General features: G+C 37.8%; 1 protein-coding gene across 2 annotated transcripts in view; it reads left to right on the top strand.

Moving 5' to 3' along the window:
* The window catches only part of LOC127061760 (uncharacterized), a 227,360-nt gene that overhangs the window by 43,551 nt on the left and 170,823 nt on the right, over positions 1 to 12,986 (top strand). For both annotated transcript variants that reach the window (XM_050989070.1, XM_050989071.1), the window contains exon 3: positions 12,077 to 12,118. In XM_050989070.1, the coding sequence (XP_050845027.1) occupies positions 12,077 to 12,118 (42 nt within the window). The remainder of the gene's footprint in view (positions 1 to 12,076; positions 12,119 to 12,986) is intronic.

Raw genomic sequence — 12,986 nt, forward strand, 5'->3', positions numbered from 1 at the left:
TGCAACGACCCTCACTCACTCTCTCTCTCTCTCTCTCTCTCTCTTTCCTCTCCTTCTTTTTCTCTTTCCCTTTTTATTTTTCTTTTCTTTCTCCGTTTTTTCCATCTTCCTTTCTCTCTTCCTCTACGTCGGACTACGGGTTCATTCATTTTCCCATTCGGCTTCGCCATTTTCTACGCATTCTGCAATCACCATGGAGACGCCCACCGCGGGTGATTATAGTCGGTAGGAGCTAAAGCCTCCCTTAATTAACGCGGACTTAAGCCGTTCTCGTGACAAGCGGCGCACGCCACAGCACGGTACTGGCGCGTCGCTCGCCGAGTTTCTCGCTAAAGAAGAGAGCACCTCTTGTCTCTCTGTACGCTTGCTTTTCTCTTTCGCTCGGCCTTTCCTTTGTTTTTCTACAAACAAACTACCATCAGTCTCAACCAGCTGCATTCTCTTTATCAACTCGGCCTTGTCACGAGTTTGCTACGTTCGAGAGATATTCGCGATAACGTGTAAATATAGCAACAGTACGATATCTACAAAGCAAATATCAGCTGAAATTTAGATTTCTCTTAGGTATAGAATATTTATTAGACGAGGTCTATCTAATTGCTATCGGTGTTTCCTTAAAAAGAGAAAGAAAAAGAAAGAAGGAAGAAAAAAGATGGAACACACGCAATTTGTTTCTTTACCAAATAAACTGTCAGATTGTTATTTGTTGACGATTGATTTGACTAATTGCATTTCACGTAAAATATTGAAATAAATCATCCTAAAATCAATCTCCAATGTACATCGTATTTTTATTCTCTTTATAATCGTGAAATTCGAGAAATAAACGCACGAATAAAATGCAAACATGGAAATCGCTATTTGCGAGTATTATTTTCGTACATTACAAATGTAACGTCCTTTTCAAACTTTAATAAAGGCTGCGTTACGGATATTGAGTTACCGGAAACGAGTTAGCTGCTCACGTTTCGAAGCTTCGATTAGAGGGTTGAAAGAAATGCGTTCAGAAACTTTTGGTGAATTCAGACAATGATTTAATAATAGATGAATGGTTGTATCTACATATACGTACGTATGCGTTCGTGTATAATGTTCGATGGCATACAGTGCCTCGTAATTTCCTGCACTCGCAGCCTTCTCAAAATCAAATTGCATTCGCGACAGTAGTTGAGTTAAGCCGGCGTAGTTATCTCCGATCGTACTTGCATATGCAGTTTCGATGTTACACAGAACTGGGATGAAATATCGCTAGATATCGCTATTATCGTGAGTAAGCTTCGAATATCGGCGAAGGATGCTCTCAACGTTGATGAAACGTCCTATCGTTCATCTTTTTTCATTCATTTGATCCCGATTTAATTTTCGTTAAATCGCGAGCATTATCGTCGTTCTTACCGAGTTTTCACGGAGCGATATTTTAAAACTATGTCTTTCGTTTTAATCCCCAAACAATTCGACGTAATTACAAAATATAAACGAGTTTACGTATGTAGATATAAAAGGACAGATAAACGTAGAAGAAAATTTACTTATGGAAATTTACTTAGGGAAAATAGTGAACTATCGTCGAAAATTGATACGCCCGAGTAAAAGAGATAAATGGATTTTTCAGTTTTTGTCTCATTCAAAAAAAAAAAAAAACTAGTAGTAGCCTCCGTTTCATGTTTCATGATTAATTGAATGTTTGTCACAAACGAGGTTCATTCTAATTTTACTCTGTTGAAAATTATATCATTTATCCCTACGATCGAGGGCGTTACTCTTTTCAGAAAAAGTCTCGTTAGTGAAATTTTAATGGATATAGGTTATCATCTAGATCTCGCTTCTCTTCTTCTTTCTTTCTTCTTTCTCTTTCTCTTATCTTCTCCGTTGAACAGGAAAAACTGCTCATATTATACGGATATCGCAAACGTTACCGTATAATATAGGAAAACCTTTGGCTACCGAATGCAAAAGATCTCTTTCTTTTTTTCTTTTTTTTTATTCCTACGTTTCCTTGATGAAAGAGCATATATAGTGCCAACTTTCTTTTACCTCTTTCCATTTTCAAAGACCTGGATTGCCTGTGAAAAGGTAAGACTTAAAAAACTTTTCGTCAAGGCAACTTGTATTTTACGTATTAAAAGAAGCCTTGGTATCGTAATGCTTTTTAAAGTCAATACGACGAGTACTTATACTACTTTTGGCAATTAAGATCAGGAGGAGTAACGGAATATAAAGAAATGTATTATAGCTTAAGTTCGAGTGTGGTTAATGAAAAAGTCGAAAGACTTGGCAACTTTATAAAGATATCCGTTCTCTCTCTCTCATTTTTCTTTCTTTTTCCTTCTGTTTGAAACAAAAAATTTATTTCCTTCAAAAGAAAGCAAAGGGAATCGACTTATCCAATCGTTCGTTACTTAAATTACGCGTTTTTCCATGGATCTAAAGATTTTTTCTCAGGATGATTGAAATATGATCGCATTCCTTGAGAGAGTCGAACGATTGAAACATGCCCTTTCATAAATCCGAAGTATCGCTCGTTATAACAGTGATCGAAGAAGAGAATTACAAAATGCTGGCGAGAGGTAGCCGGGAATTTGGAGGTTGCTTTCGAATTCCGGAGAAGGTCAAAATAGTACAAAGGGAGATAGAGAGATAGCGAGATAGACAGATAGATAGAAGAGAGAGAGAGAAAGAGGGAGAGATAGCAAGAGAGCGAATTTGAATCGTACGCACGCCTACCCTTGGGAATTTATCAAAGGGGAAACGTAGGGAAAACTAACGTGGCAATATACCACCACTGAGTCTACGTATACATACATAGGTGTACAATGGTAGACCACAGATGTGCATGCAGTAAAATATGTGTGTTGCACACTGGTAGCCGCTAAGCTAACGTTCCAAGGTCTCCTAGGAATTAGATCCCAATGGTGGTATGCTTGAAGCAGTTTCGAACGAGTCAGCTCTGATCGTTCGACATCTCGTAAGCGTGAATTACAAGGAAAATAAATCCGTAGGAGATTCGTGCAGTGTTCTTAATAGTCGGACGAGTAACAATGAGGGAAAGAGAGAGAAAGATTCTAGAGATGAAACCGATCGAACAGGATGCCTCAGGGAACGGGAATACAACGACGATGTCATCGTGTTTCTAAATATTGTTGAGGAAGAATAAGAGAGAGAACATTCGTTATATGCTTCGAGTGCAATCACGTGAATTGCATAATCTCGGCTGAAATTTATTTATCGTCCTTATAAAGATTCTTTTTTAAAGTCTTGCTAATTGTTCGCGTGCTAATAATGCACATGACCTCTTCTAAAGGCTTGAACCTTGCGTTGAATCTACGTTATTCATCGCGATTCGATGCAAGTTAACATCGTACGAGGTAGGACGTTAATTAGAACGATGAATGATGGAAATACAACTCGCAAAGAATGACGTAGCTTTCGAGTGGATAAGAAACATATCGCCGTTTATTAAGTCGTTTATATTCCCTTTTCATTGTGTGAAAATAAAAAAGAACGATCCGCGATAAAACTGTATCGTTCGGGAAGTTGATCGTTAATCATGTTTAAATTTTACAATGCGGAATTAGCTTTAACATTAGCGTGATTTTGTAATTTGTATTGTCGATGCATTTGTTAGATCGTTTTAAACGGATAAGGTTTAATAAAAGAAGATCAAAGTTCGGTGACATATAATTGAATAACGTTGAACAAACTGAATTTTACGGGTGTTATTTATGAATTTGCGAAAAGAGTAAAACGGAAAGAATCTCTTCCGGAAGAAATTTCAACAAAAATAAAGGACGAAATGTAATTACGCTTAACGGATATCGTTCAACATTCGATTGTAGTACATGTAATAGATCCTGAAAAGAAAGAAGAAAACAAAAAGTAGCAAAAAGAGAAAAAAGGGAAAGAGGGTGCCGATGAAACTCAGAGCGTTGAGAAGCTGAAAGTCTTGCACGGGCGACGTGGTGGTGGCCACCGGCACCGAGCAAACACATAAAGCGAATTAATGAGGCTCCGTGCGTGGAGTGGCGCACTTGTAAGCTACGCGACTTGAATAATGGATGGGCTGACAAGACACGCCCGGCGATATAGCGACGTTCTTTACCGTCGTCTCGAATCGGCCCACCCTTCGTGTCGTGGATCTTTCCTTCCTTCCTTCCTTCCTTCCTTCCTTTCTTACTTCGTCCTTTAGAAGATTCTAGTCGGTATAATATAAAAATCACTAGCTGACAGAAATCATTACGACGATAACTAAAAGATATTTTATGACTTAAACTTATTTTCTCAAGCACTTATGACAGTCGCATCAAGGGACCTTTCTTAAGTGCGCCCTTCTTTTTTTATCTGTCATAAGTATCGCTGGTCATAACTTACAGCGATAAACGTTATCTTACAGTTCCACGTCCTTCATTTTTTTTTGAAGAGTGTACGCGTAAAACATGGAAGAAATGTAAGTAGCGAAAATTAGATGAAAGAATTATGTCGTTTATCTTCTTGTTCGGTGACTGACGATGTTTGCGAGAACTTTCTAACGAAAGTCGAGCGAGAAAGATTATAAACGAAGTAATCCGATTCTATCAAGCCTGTTAGCGCATACGGTTATCATCGTTCAGGCGTTTCAAATAGTACACGTGATGTGGAGATTTTTGAATGAACCATGGGATGCAGATGTAAAAGGTGTTTGGTTGCGTGCCGTGCCAATGGCATACGATACCTATGCGTTATCGCATTACACGCCGATTTCAAGTCTTTCACTAGACGTATTTGTAAAACTAAATAATCCGTTTGTTCTCACTCTTTCTCTCTCTCTCTCTCTCTCTCTTTCCCTGTTTAGAACAAATACGGTTCGCACTTCTTCTCTTAAAGACTATGAGTGATAGAGTTATGAATTCTTTGTATAAATGTTAAAATATGTATGCTTATAAAAGAACAAGTAAATATATATTTTCCATACGAATATATATGTATCTGTGATTGAGATCTATACATTCTTAATTCGATCTATCTATCTTTATAAAAAGAATCCTCTCTTATTAAGAGTGCCCGAAAGAAAGTGAGAAAAGAATGGCAGGATAACTTGGAGTGGGATAAACGAGAAAGCAGAGATATCGAGAATATCGAATTCCGCGAATTCACTTAATGGGCATCTCGTGTTCGGAGCTGAAGAAGATCGTCAAGGACGAAAATGGTCGAACGTGGCTCAAGATGAAGTAACGGATAGTGTCTTGAAGTTATTTAATTAAAGAAAGACTGGAGTAGAGTCAGGAATGGGATATGGGAGTGAAAGAGGCCACCGGAAAAGCGAGGAACGGGGAGTTGTAGATAGGATCGTATAAGTATATAGGAGAAGAAGCGAGAGAGAGAGGGAGAGAGAGAGAGAGAGAGAGAAAGAGAAAGAGAGAAGGAAAGAGAAAAGGAAGAGCAAAGCGAAGGTCCCGGTGAAACTATTCTGCCTGTTTCCGTTAGAAGGAGGTACTTCGAAGGGCTTCGAGGGTGCGACGCGTAATGATAAATGAGATTCGAATCATTAATTAAGAGAGGGACGTCTGCTCGGGATTCATCGCGTCGTTCTCTTCGTCCTTTCGTCTCGCAGTTCGCGTCTCGCTTTTACTCATGTTGATAGCTGTCACCTTGGATTTCGTTCGCGATACCCTTATCAACTTTGCTCTATTATCGCGTCTCTAGGGTGGCTAGCGTTTATCGAACTCTTTGTTGGTTCGACTTGAACTTCTTTCGAGAGAAGGAATTACTTTGTGATTCATTTCGTGAAAGATTCGTTAGTTTGTTCTCGTAAATCTGAAGGAAAAGAAAGAGAAAGAAAGAAAGAAAAACAGAGAGAAAGAGAGAGACACAGAGAGAAAAGAGATAGATAAAGAAGGAAAGAAAGCAAGAAGAAATAAGAGGAGAAGAGTTGGACGAAAAAATTTTTCGGTCGAAACGACCGTGTAATCTCGTTAACTTGGTCGCTTCTGTCCGTTCTGTATCTCCATTTTCATTTCTCTTCTTCTTTATTTAGCTCGTTCGGTTCCATTTCATGCGAATGGTCGTTGCACGCTTAGCAATGGCGCGACGTTTCCGCGTTCGCATCTCTTTCATCCTCGAAAACATGCCCCTCTCTCATACCTCTTCACGCGGTAGCCTCGACGCGTCACGGGAATTTGAATGAATTTTCCTATTTTCGACAATATAACGGCGAACCGTATAAACACCTAGGTACCTACAGAGTGTACGGTAATCTCTGAAACACGAGTGCACGCTCATGTTAGTTTGTGTGGAACGTGCTCGAAATTGGCAGGAGTCATAGTATTCCCTTCTTTTTCCAAGCGCGCTGTCGCCGATCCCCGATGTCCTGTGTCGTTCTCGGCATAAATTCGAAAATGGTGTGGAACTTCGCTCTCTCGCGAAAGGACATCGATATTTTCTTTCTCGCTTTTTTTTTCTCTTCTTTCCCTATATTTTTTGTACTTTTTCTTCTTTTATTTTCTTTTTTTCATTCTTTCTTGCTTTCTTTTTTTTTTTGCTAAATTTCCTTCTTTCCAGTGAGCACAAACGACGTTGTAACGAACCGTGAAAATGTTCGCAATAAAGAGACCTGTCTCATTTTTTTTTCTTTTTTTTTTCCTTTTTTTTTTTTATTATATCGAAGCTCAAAGCGAACGTGTTCATACTCGTTAATAATTGTAACGAACATTATATTGTTTCCCTTGTTCGCCTATCTACGTGTGTACATACGTATGTACATAACCAAACGCTCGTGGATATTAATGTCGCCTTCACTCGCGAAGTGCATTTTAATTTGATGCAGCACGCGATCCTGTTACGGTGCCGTAACGCAACGCCTATAATCGGCAGGAACGGCCGACGATTCTGTCGCGGTAATTATGGCGAAATATGCGAAATCCATTATTAACGCTAGTGAATTTTGGTCATATTCCCCACACGTTCCTGTCCTTAGTCGCTATTTATTCTCGCTAAAAATATAACTATCGCTTTATGATCGACGAAGTACGTAAATATTTAATTTTCATGGGCGTACGATGTCGTAATGATTTCGAGATATTAATTCGTTTGACTCGTATCTCTAAAATATGCGTGTTCGTATTTCTGTCTTAAAGTTTCGTTGTCAATGGTCTAAGTCGCTATGTGTGTTCGACTGAAGGGATTTATTGAGATCTGTCTATGGGTTATCGTCGTTTCGTGAAAATGAAGCTTGGAAACATGTTTTCAAAGCTTGCAATCGTATGGGTGTTTCCAAGCTAGGCGAACGTAAACGGTTTAACATGGATTTACTTCATCCGACGTGATATTAGTTCTTTTTCAGACGATCTGCTTTTCAATTACGTTTCCTTTGATGACTCATTACTTTTTCTAAAACATGTACGTATTATTATTTGTAAGTTCGTCCGTGTGTGTATAGATATTTACATGTTGATGCTCATATGCGTACTTTTTGTCCTTGCCATTTGCGTTGTAAATCGTGAGTTCAGTTTTTTCAAGTCGATCTCTTCGCGTCATAGACAACATCACGCTTCTGGCCATTCGTTTCGTTTTTTGATAAATGCTGGAGTGAAGCACAGAAAAAAATATATAAATATACATATACATATACATATACATATACATACACACACACACACACGTGAAAATAGGCAGAGGATTACGCGTAACGTAACCGTTATTATTTAAATTACAAAGTGGAACACAAAAAAAGGCTACTATAAAAATGATGCGACTGCTCGTTGAACCGTTTTTGTTTAAAATATCTATGTTTAAAAAAAAAGTGAAAGAGAAAGAAAGAGAGGAATAGACACGTCTTCCGTTGTTAGAGCAGATTGCTTGCTCGTTTTTTCCACGGTTTACATTTCATCCGAGCAATGCGCGATGTTTGAGCGACGTTCTCATAACTGCCGCCGTTGTTGAGTCATGCGACTAATAAATATTTTTCGTTGCAGTATGATAAATATAGTAGCACAGTTATGACGTCTAATGGACATCGGAAATGAAATTCTCGACATTTCTTCTAGTCGTATGCATTTTCGTGGACACCGACGATAAGTCTTTCGTTGGAAAATACCTTCGAAAGATAATTTTCTTTCTTTGGATCGACGATGTTCGTCTCTTTTCAAGGATAACATGCTTTTTTCATTCTATTTACGTATCTCGTGGTCTCAAACAACGCGATTTATTCGATCGTGCTTATAAAATGTATTGATTTGTCTGATAAACAAATTTTACGCTTGACTTGTTGGTTTTGCAGATTTGCTTTAGAAATAAAAAGTTTTATGTTCATTGAATATTCCCCTCTAAATATTTAACTATTGGATCGATAAAATTATTTGATAATTACATTTAAATCTATTTAGATGGTCGATTCGAAATTAATCTAATAATTTTGCTAAATAATTCTTATTCGTGTGGCGTGTGTATTTACAATAAATTGACTATAAAGAATACATTAACTATTGTAAAGTAGAAAAATATATATCGTATTATTTCGATGATATCGATCTTCGTAGATAAAAAGAAAGAGAATGTTTTCCTCTTTAAAACGATTTTTTTCTCGAGTATCTGTGCCTTTTGACTTCGAAAATATCGGCCTGTTGACTTCTAGTCACCCCAATTGAGCGTTTAAATTTCATAAATTTGTATATTAAGGTCACTGTGTTCACACACCGTAATGCACTCTTTTTAAAAGAATTATGCAGACCAATGAATCAATATAAAACACGTTTAGTTTTTAGATGAGAATATCTTGGAGATTAAAAGTCACAGAGCCTTCGAACAGAAGCTATTTTAAAAACTAGACTTTTCTTTATTTTACCAATATGTTATAAATCAAATCGTTATAAATTATTTTTATATTTAATCTTTTGTTATTCCTTCTTTATTATTATCATATATATTTTCAATATAAATATAAATATTGCATATTTTATATATATATATATATATATATATATATATATACATATATACGTATATACATACATACACATACATACACACACACACATATATATGTATGTATATATATTATAATACGTAAAATAATACATGACACATGAAAAGAAGATAGAGTACCACTAATGCATGTCATTGCTTTTCATTCAGTATATCCGCGTGTATTTTTTTCAAAAAGTTCTCTTTGCGAAGCGCTAGAAAAAAGGGAAGGATTTCAATCAAACGTCCACTCGATGAAAATCACGTCAAACGTGTATATACGATTTGAACGATACTCGATGCTTATTATGTTTCCGTAATTCGGCTCGTCACTTCGATCGGTGAACATTCACCCGCGTAAAATTTTAACGAGCCACCTGCACGGTCCACCGTTGTCACCGTTCGTTTATCGTAGAAGGGCCTCTCGAATTTGCGTATTATAACGCGCGTGAGCAATTTTCAATTTTCCTTCTTTCGTGTAAAGCACGCACTCACTACTATCTGTGTAACCCGTAATCGTAATAAACGAGCGGAGTACCTTCGCGATACTCATTAACATTCTGCTTCCCATAAATCATGCGATAGCTATTACCGTTACGATCTGTAGTTAATTATATCCATCGCGTCGCAATTACTCGACGTTGGCGTTGTAACTGCGAGCACCGGGCGCTGCTCCATTTTCGCATTGAGCGCACAATGGCAGCACGACCGAAAGGGGTATGTGTCACTCCGACTCGGTATTTCACAGTTGCTGCCGCCGCGCAGTTACCGGTCCATTCTTTTTTTTCTCCCGTTTTTTCCACCTCCCTCGTATTTCCCTCGATAAATATCGACAAAATAAAAAATGACGGCCTCGAGCGGTATCGCGGCGTAAGATCGATTTCGATTTTTTCCTCGAATCCCACGCTCATCGGCGTCCAATTTTCCGACGAGCCGGTAACGTTCCTATGGCGAGATCGTTATTGTTTTATCGTCGAAGTCGTTCCAATAAATTATTTTCAACGATCGACGTTTCGTACGTGAAAACGATTGCCTCGAAACATCGACCTATGAAGTTTCTTGTCTTTATGGTGCCTATACGCTGAACTTTTCAAGGATCTTATTATCGAGGCGATCGAATAAACAAATAAATATCTTCGATACATTTGCCGAACTCTTTTCGAAGTACATGTATATATATGTATATGTTCTACCATTAAGAAACTCCGCCTCGTGTCGGTGAATTGAACTCTATCGAGAGCAACCAACGCTTGTCGAAGGGTCGTTCGTCGCAGGTTAAAGGTGAGTTTAAGTTAGGTTCGTAAGAGTATCTCTTATCGGTTTCTCCGAGTAGGGAGTCTACTCACGTCGCTCTTATCTTTCTCATTCCCAGTTTCCCAAGAATCAGACTTATAACTTCCTTCAACATAGACATGCACACATAACAGATAGGTACACGTGCAAGCGTAACACCGTATTATCATAAAATCATAATGAAGCTGACAACAGATATACTTACATATGCGAATTGTTACTATCGATTTTGTCGTTTTGTTACAACCCTTTCGGTTGTTTCCGTTCTCGAGGGTTCTTCCCCTTTTCTTTTTCTTTTTCATTGCGTTCTGGATCGATAATGTTTTCTGTTATATTCGATGTGAAGTAAACTGTCCTGTATCTATAGAAACACACAGATTAAGTATATTTTGCTGAAGTATAAAACTTGACAAAACGGTAAACTCCCGTTAATCAGAAAATTCAGAGTAACACGAGTAAGCTTCGTTGAAAAACGAGAAAAATCGCATTCGTTAAACAAATTGGCTTGGTGGACGTAATTTCCTACGAGGTGAGTACCAACGAGTACTCGTCGAAACGACTAGGAGTACTACTTTCTCTGGAACTTCGAAAAAGTCAAGCAACTGCAGCGAAAGTTTTTCAAAGTTGACGTAGCGTTTGAATCGATGTAGAGTAAGAACGAAGGAGATTGAAATAGCCTCGTTTCGTATCTCTATCGTCGATTCTTCCTTTTTCTTTTTCTTCTTTCTTTATTTGACTCGTGTCTTTTCGTTGCTTCGTGCTGGGAGAGTCACGTCCGATGTTCTATATTATTTCTTTCGGTCAACGAACGATCACGAAATCAACGCGCGACTTTTCGAAAGAAAAAGGACATTGTGGTCTTCCTGGTTAAAGTTCGAAACGGGGAAGTTACATTAGCGCCGCAAGGGTCAGGGCAAAGAAGGCAAAAAGAAAGAGGAAAGAAAGAAAAGATAAAGGAAACAAAAAGGAAAGATTGAAAAAGATAGAGTTCGCCTCACTCGATGTGGTATCGTAAATAGGTTAAATTCGTTCTTCGTGATTATTAAAACGAAGCGAGACCTTGCTCGAGAAGTATGTTCTAGAACGTCTTTGCACCGTGAACTATTCTTTTTTTCTGCATTTTTAATCTCTCTTAAACTTATTTGACTTGTTCTCTTACGTACCTCCTTTGCGTCGTCATAACAACCATAAAAAACTAATTACTTCACGAAATTTTCGCATTTTTACTCCTTTTTCCTCTCGTAATTCTTCGTTTATACGCCGTTCCACACTGGTTTCGATTTAATAAATGCTCTCTTTGCTTTACTCGACTAATACGTAATTTCTGATATTGGTGTTTTCTTTCCTTCTTTTTTTTTCTATTTTGTAAAAATATATCGAGGGTGATATTTTCTTGGTGTTTATGTTTTTCGAAATATTTTCCATGCTATTTCTCGAGAAAATTAGTGGTGGTTGATGGTAAATTATAGTTGCCGTTGGATTTCTCGGTTAATTCACAAACATTTTGTAAGATTAATTTTGTCTCCGTGAGATAGCAGGAAAAGGGGTAGAATCGCAAGACGTACGAAACCTTTTGGGCACGGAAACTCCGTAACTCGCCCGTAGAATTCGAAAGTTTTGATTGCACTTCTGCTTCCTACGACGAAATTGATTTAGAAGTTTCGTTGGACGCGAAACATCGTGGATGCTGCGGAATATCGTTGAGATGCGTCGACGAAGACGAAGACAACGAAGACGAAGATAACAACGGCAACGATCACTACGCTTGTTTCTTTGAACAGATCATTTTTTCATTCATATATAATATCGCTACTTTCGACGTTCATAAATTTTCTTGTTTTTGTTCCAGGCCTTAGACAACGTGCGAGCACCACGGATTCTCCGAGAACCGGTAAGTGTACAAGGAAATCGAAATTCTCCATTAAAGTCTCGTTTCCATGCTTTGTGAAAATATTTGAGAAGGAAAACATCTCTCAAATGGGCTCGAAAATATTTACGAGATTTTCTTTCTTCTATCGCGTACATTTGCTTTCATTAAATATTTATTATTGTTCATCGGATATTCATACAAATATATCTGCCAACCAATGGTACGATAGATAATTAACAAAGCAAAACCAACGTATAATAAACTTGAATAGATAAAGATACATAATGCTTAGCGCTTTTGATCATATCGTTATATGTGCATATAATATATATATATGTATATATGTACATATGTATATATATATATATATATATATATATATGTACATACATACATACATACACACACACACACACATATATATATATATATATTCATAAATATCAGTCACAAGGTAGCTGGAACGCTGTTTAATTATTTATACGCTTGCATAACTGAGGTCACATTGGACACAGAAGCTTTCTATTGACACGAAACCATCGAAATTGCATTCGATGTTGATGATGCGAATAATATCCTCGATTGGATATCCAGCGTGCTTCAGCGAATCATTAGTATAATTGGCATAGGCCTGCGTGTATAAACTGTTGTGTAGTCGAAACAGCGCTTTTCGTCGATTAACGAGACCATTTTATAAAGCCTAGTTGGACGGGCAACGGGCAAACGAGTCCAGTGTCGTTAATTTATCTGGAAATACGGCGAAACGAAGATGTTAAAGCACAATTATGCGACTAATAAATTGTCGGCTCGTTCGAGCTAGCAATGAACGAGAATGGGAGAGAGGAAAGGGAGCTTTTAGTTGGTCCGTGGGTTCGTGAACGCGTTCGTA

Source organism: Vespula vulgaris, chromosome 2 (genome assembly GCF_905475345.1).
Source record: "Vespula vulgaris chromosome 2, iyVesVulg1.1, whole genome shotgun sequence".
In the NCBI taxonomy this organism is placed as follows: domain Eukaryota; kingdom Metazoa; phylum Arthropoda; class Insecta; order Hymenoptera; family Vespidae; genus Vespula; species Vespula vulgaris.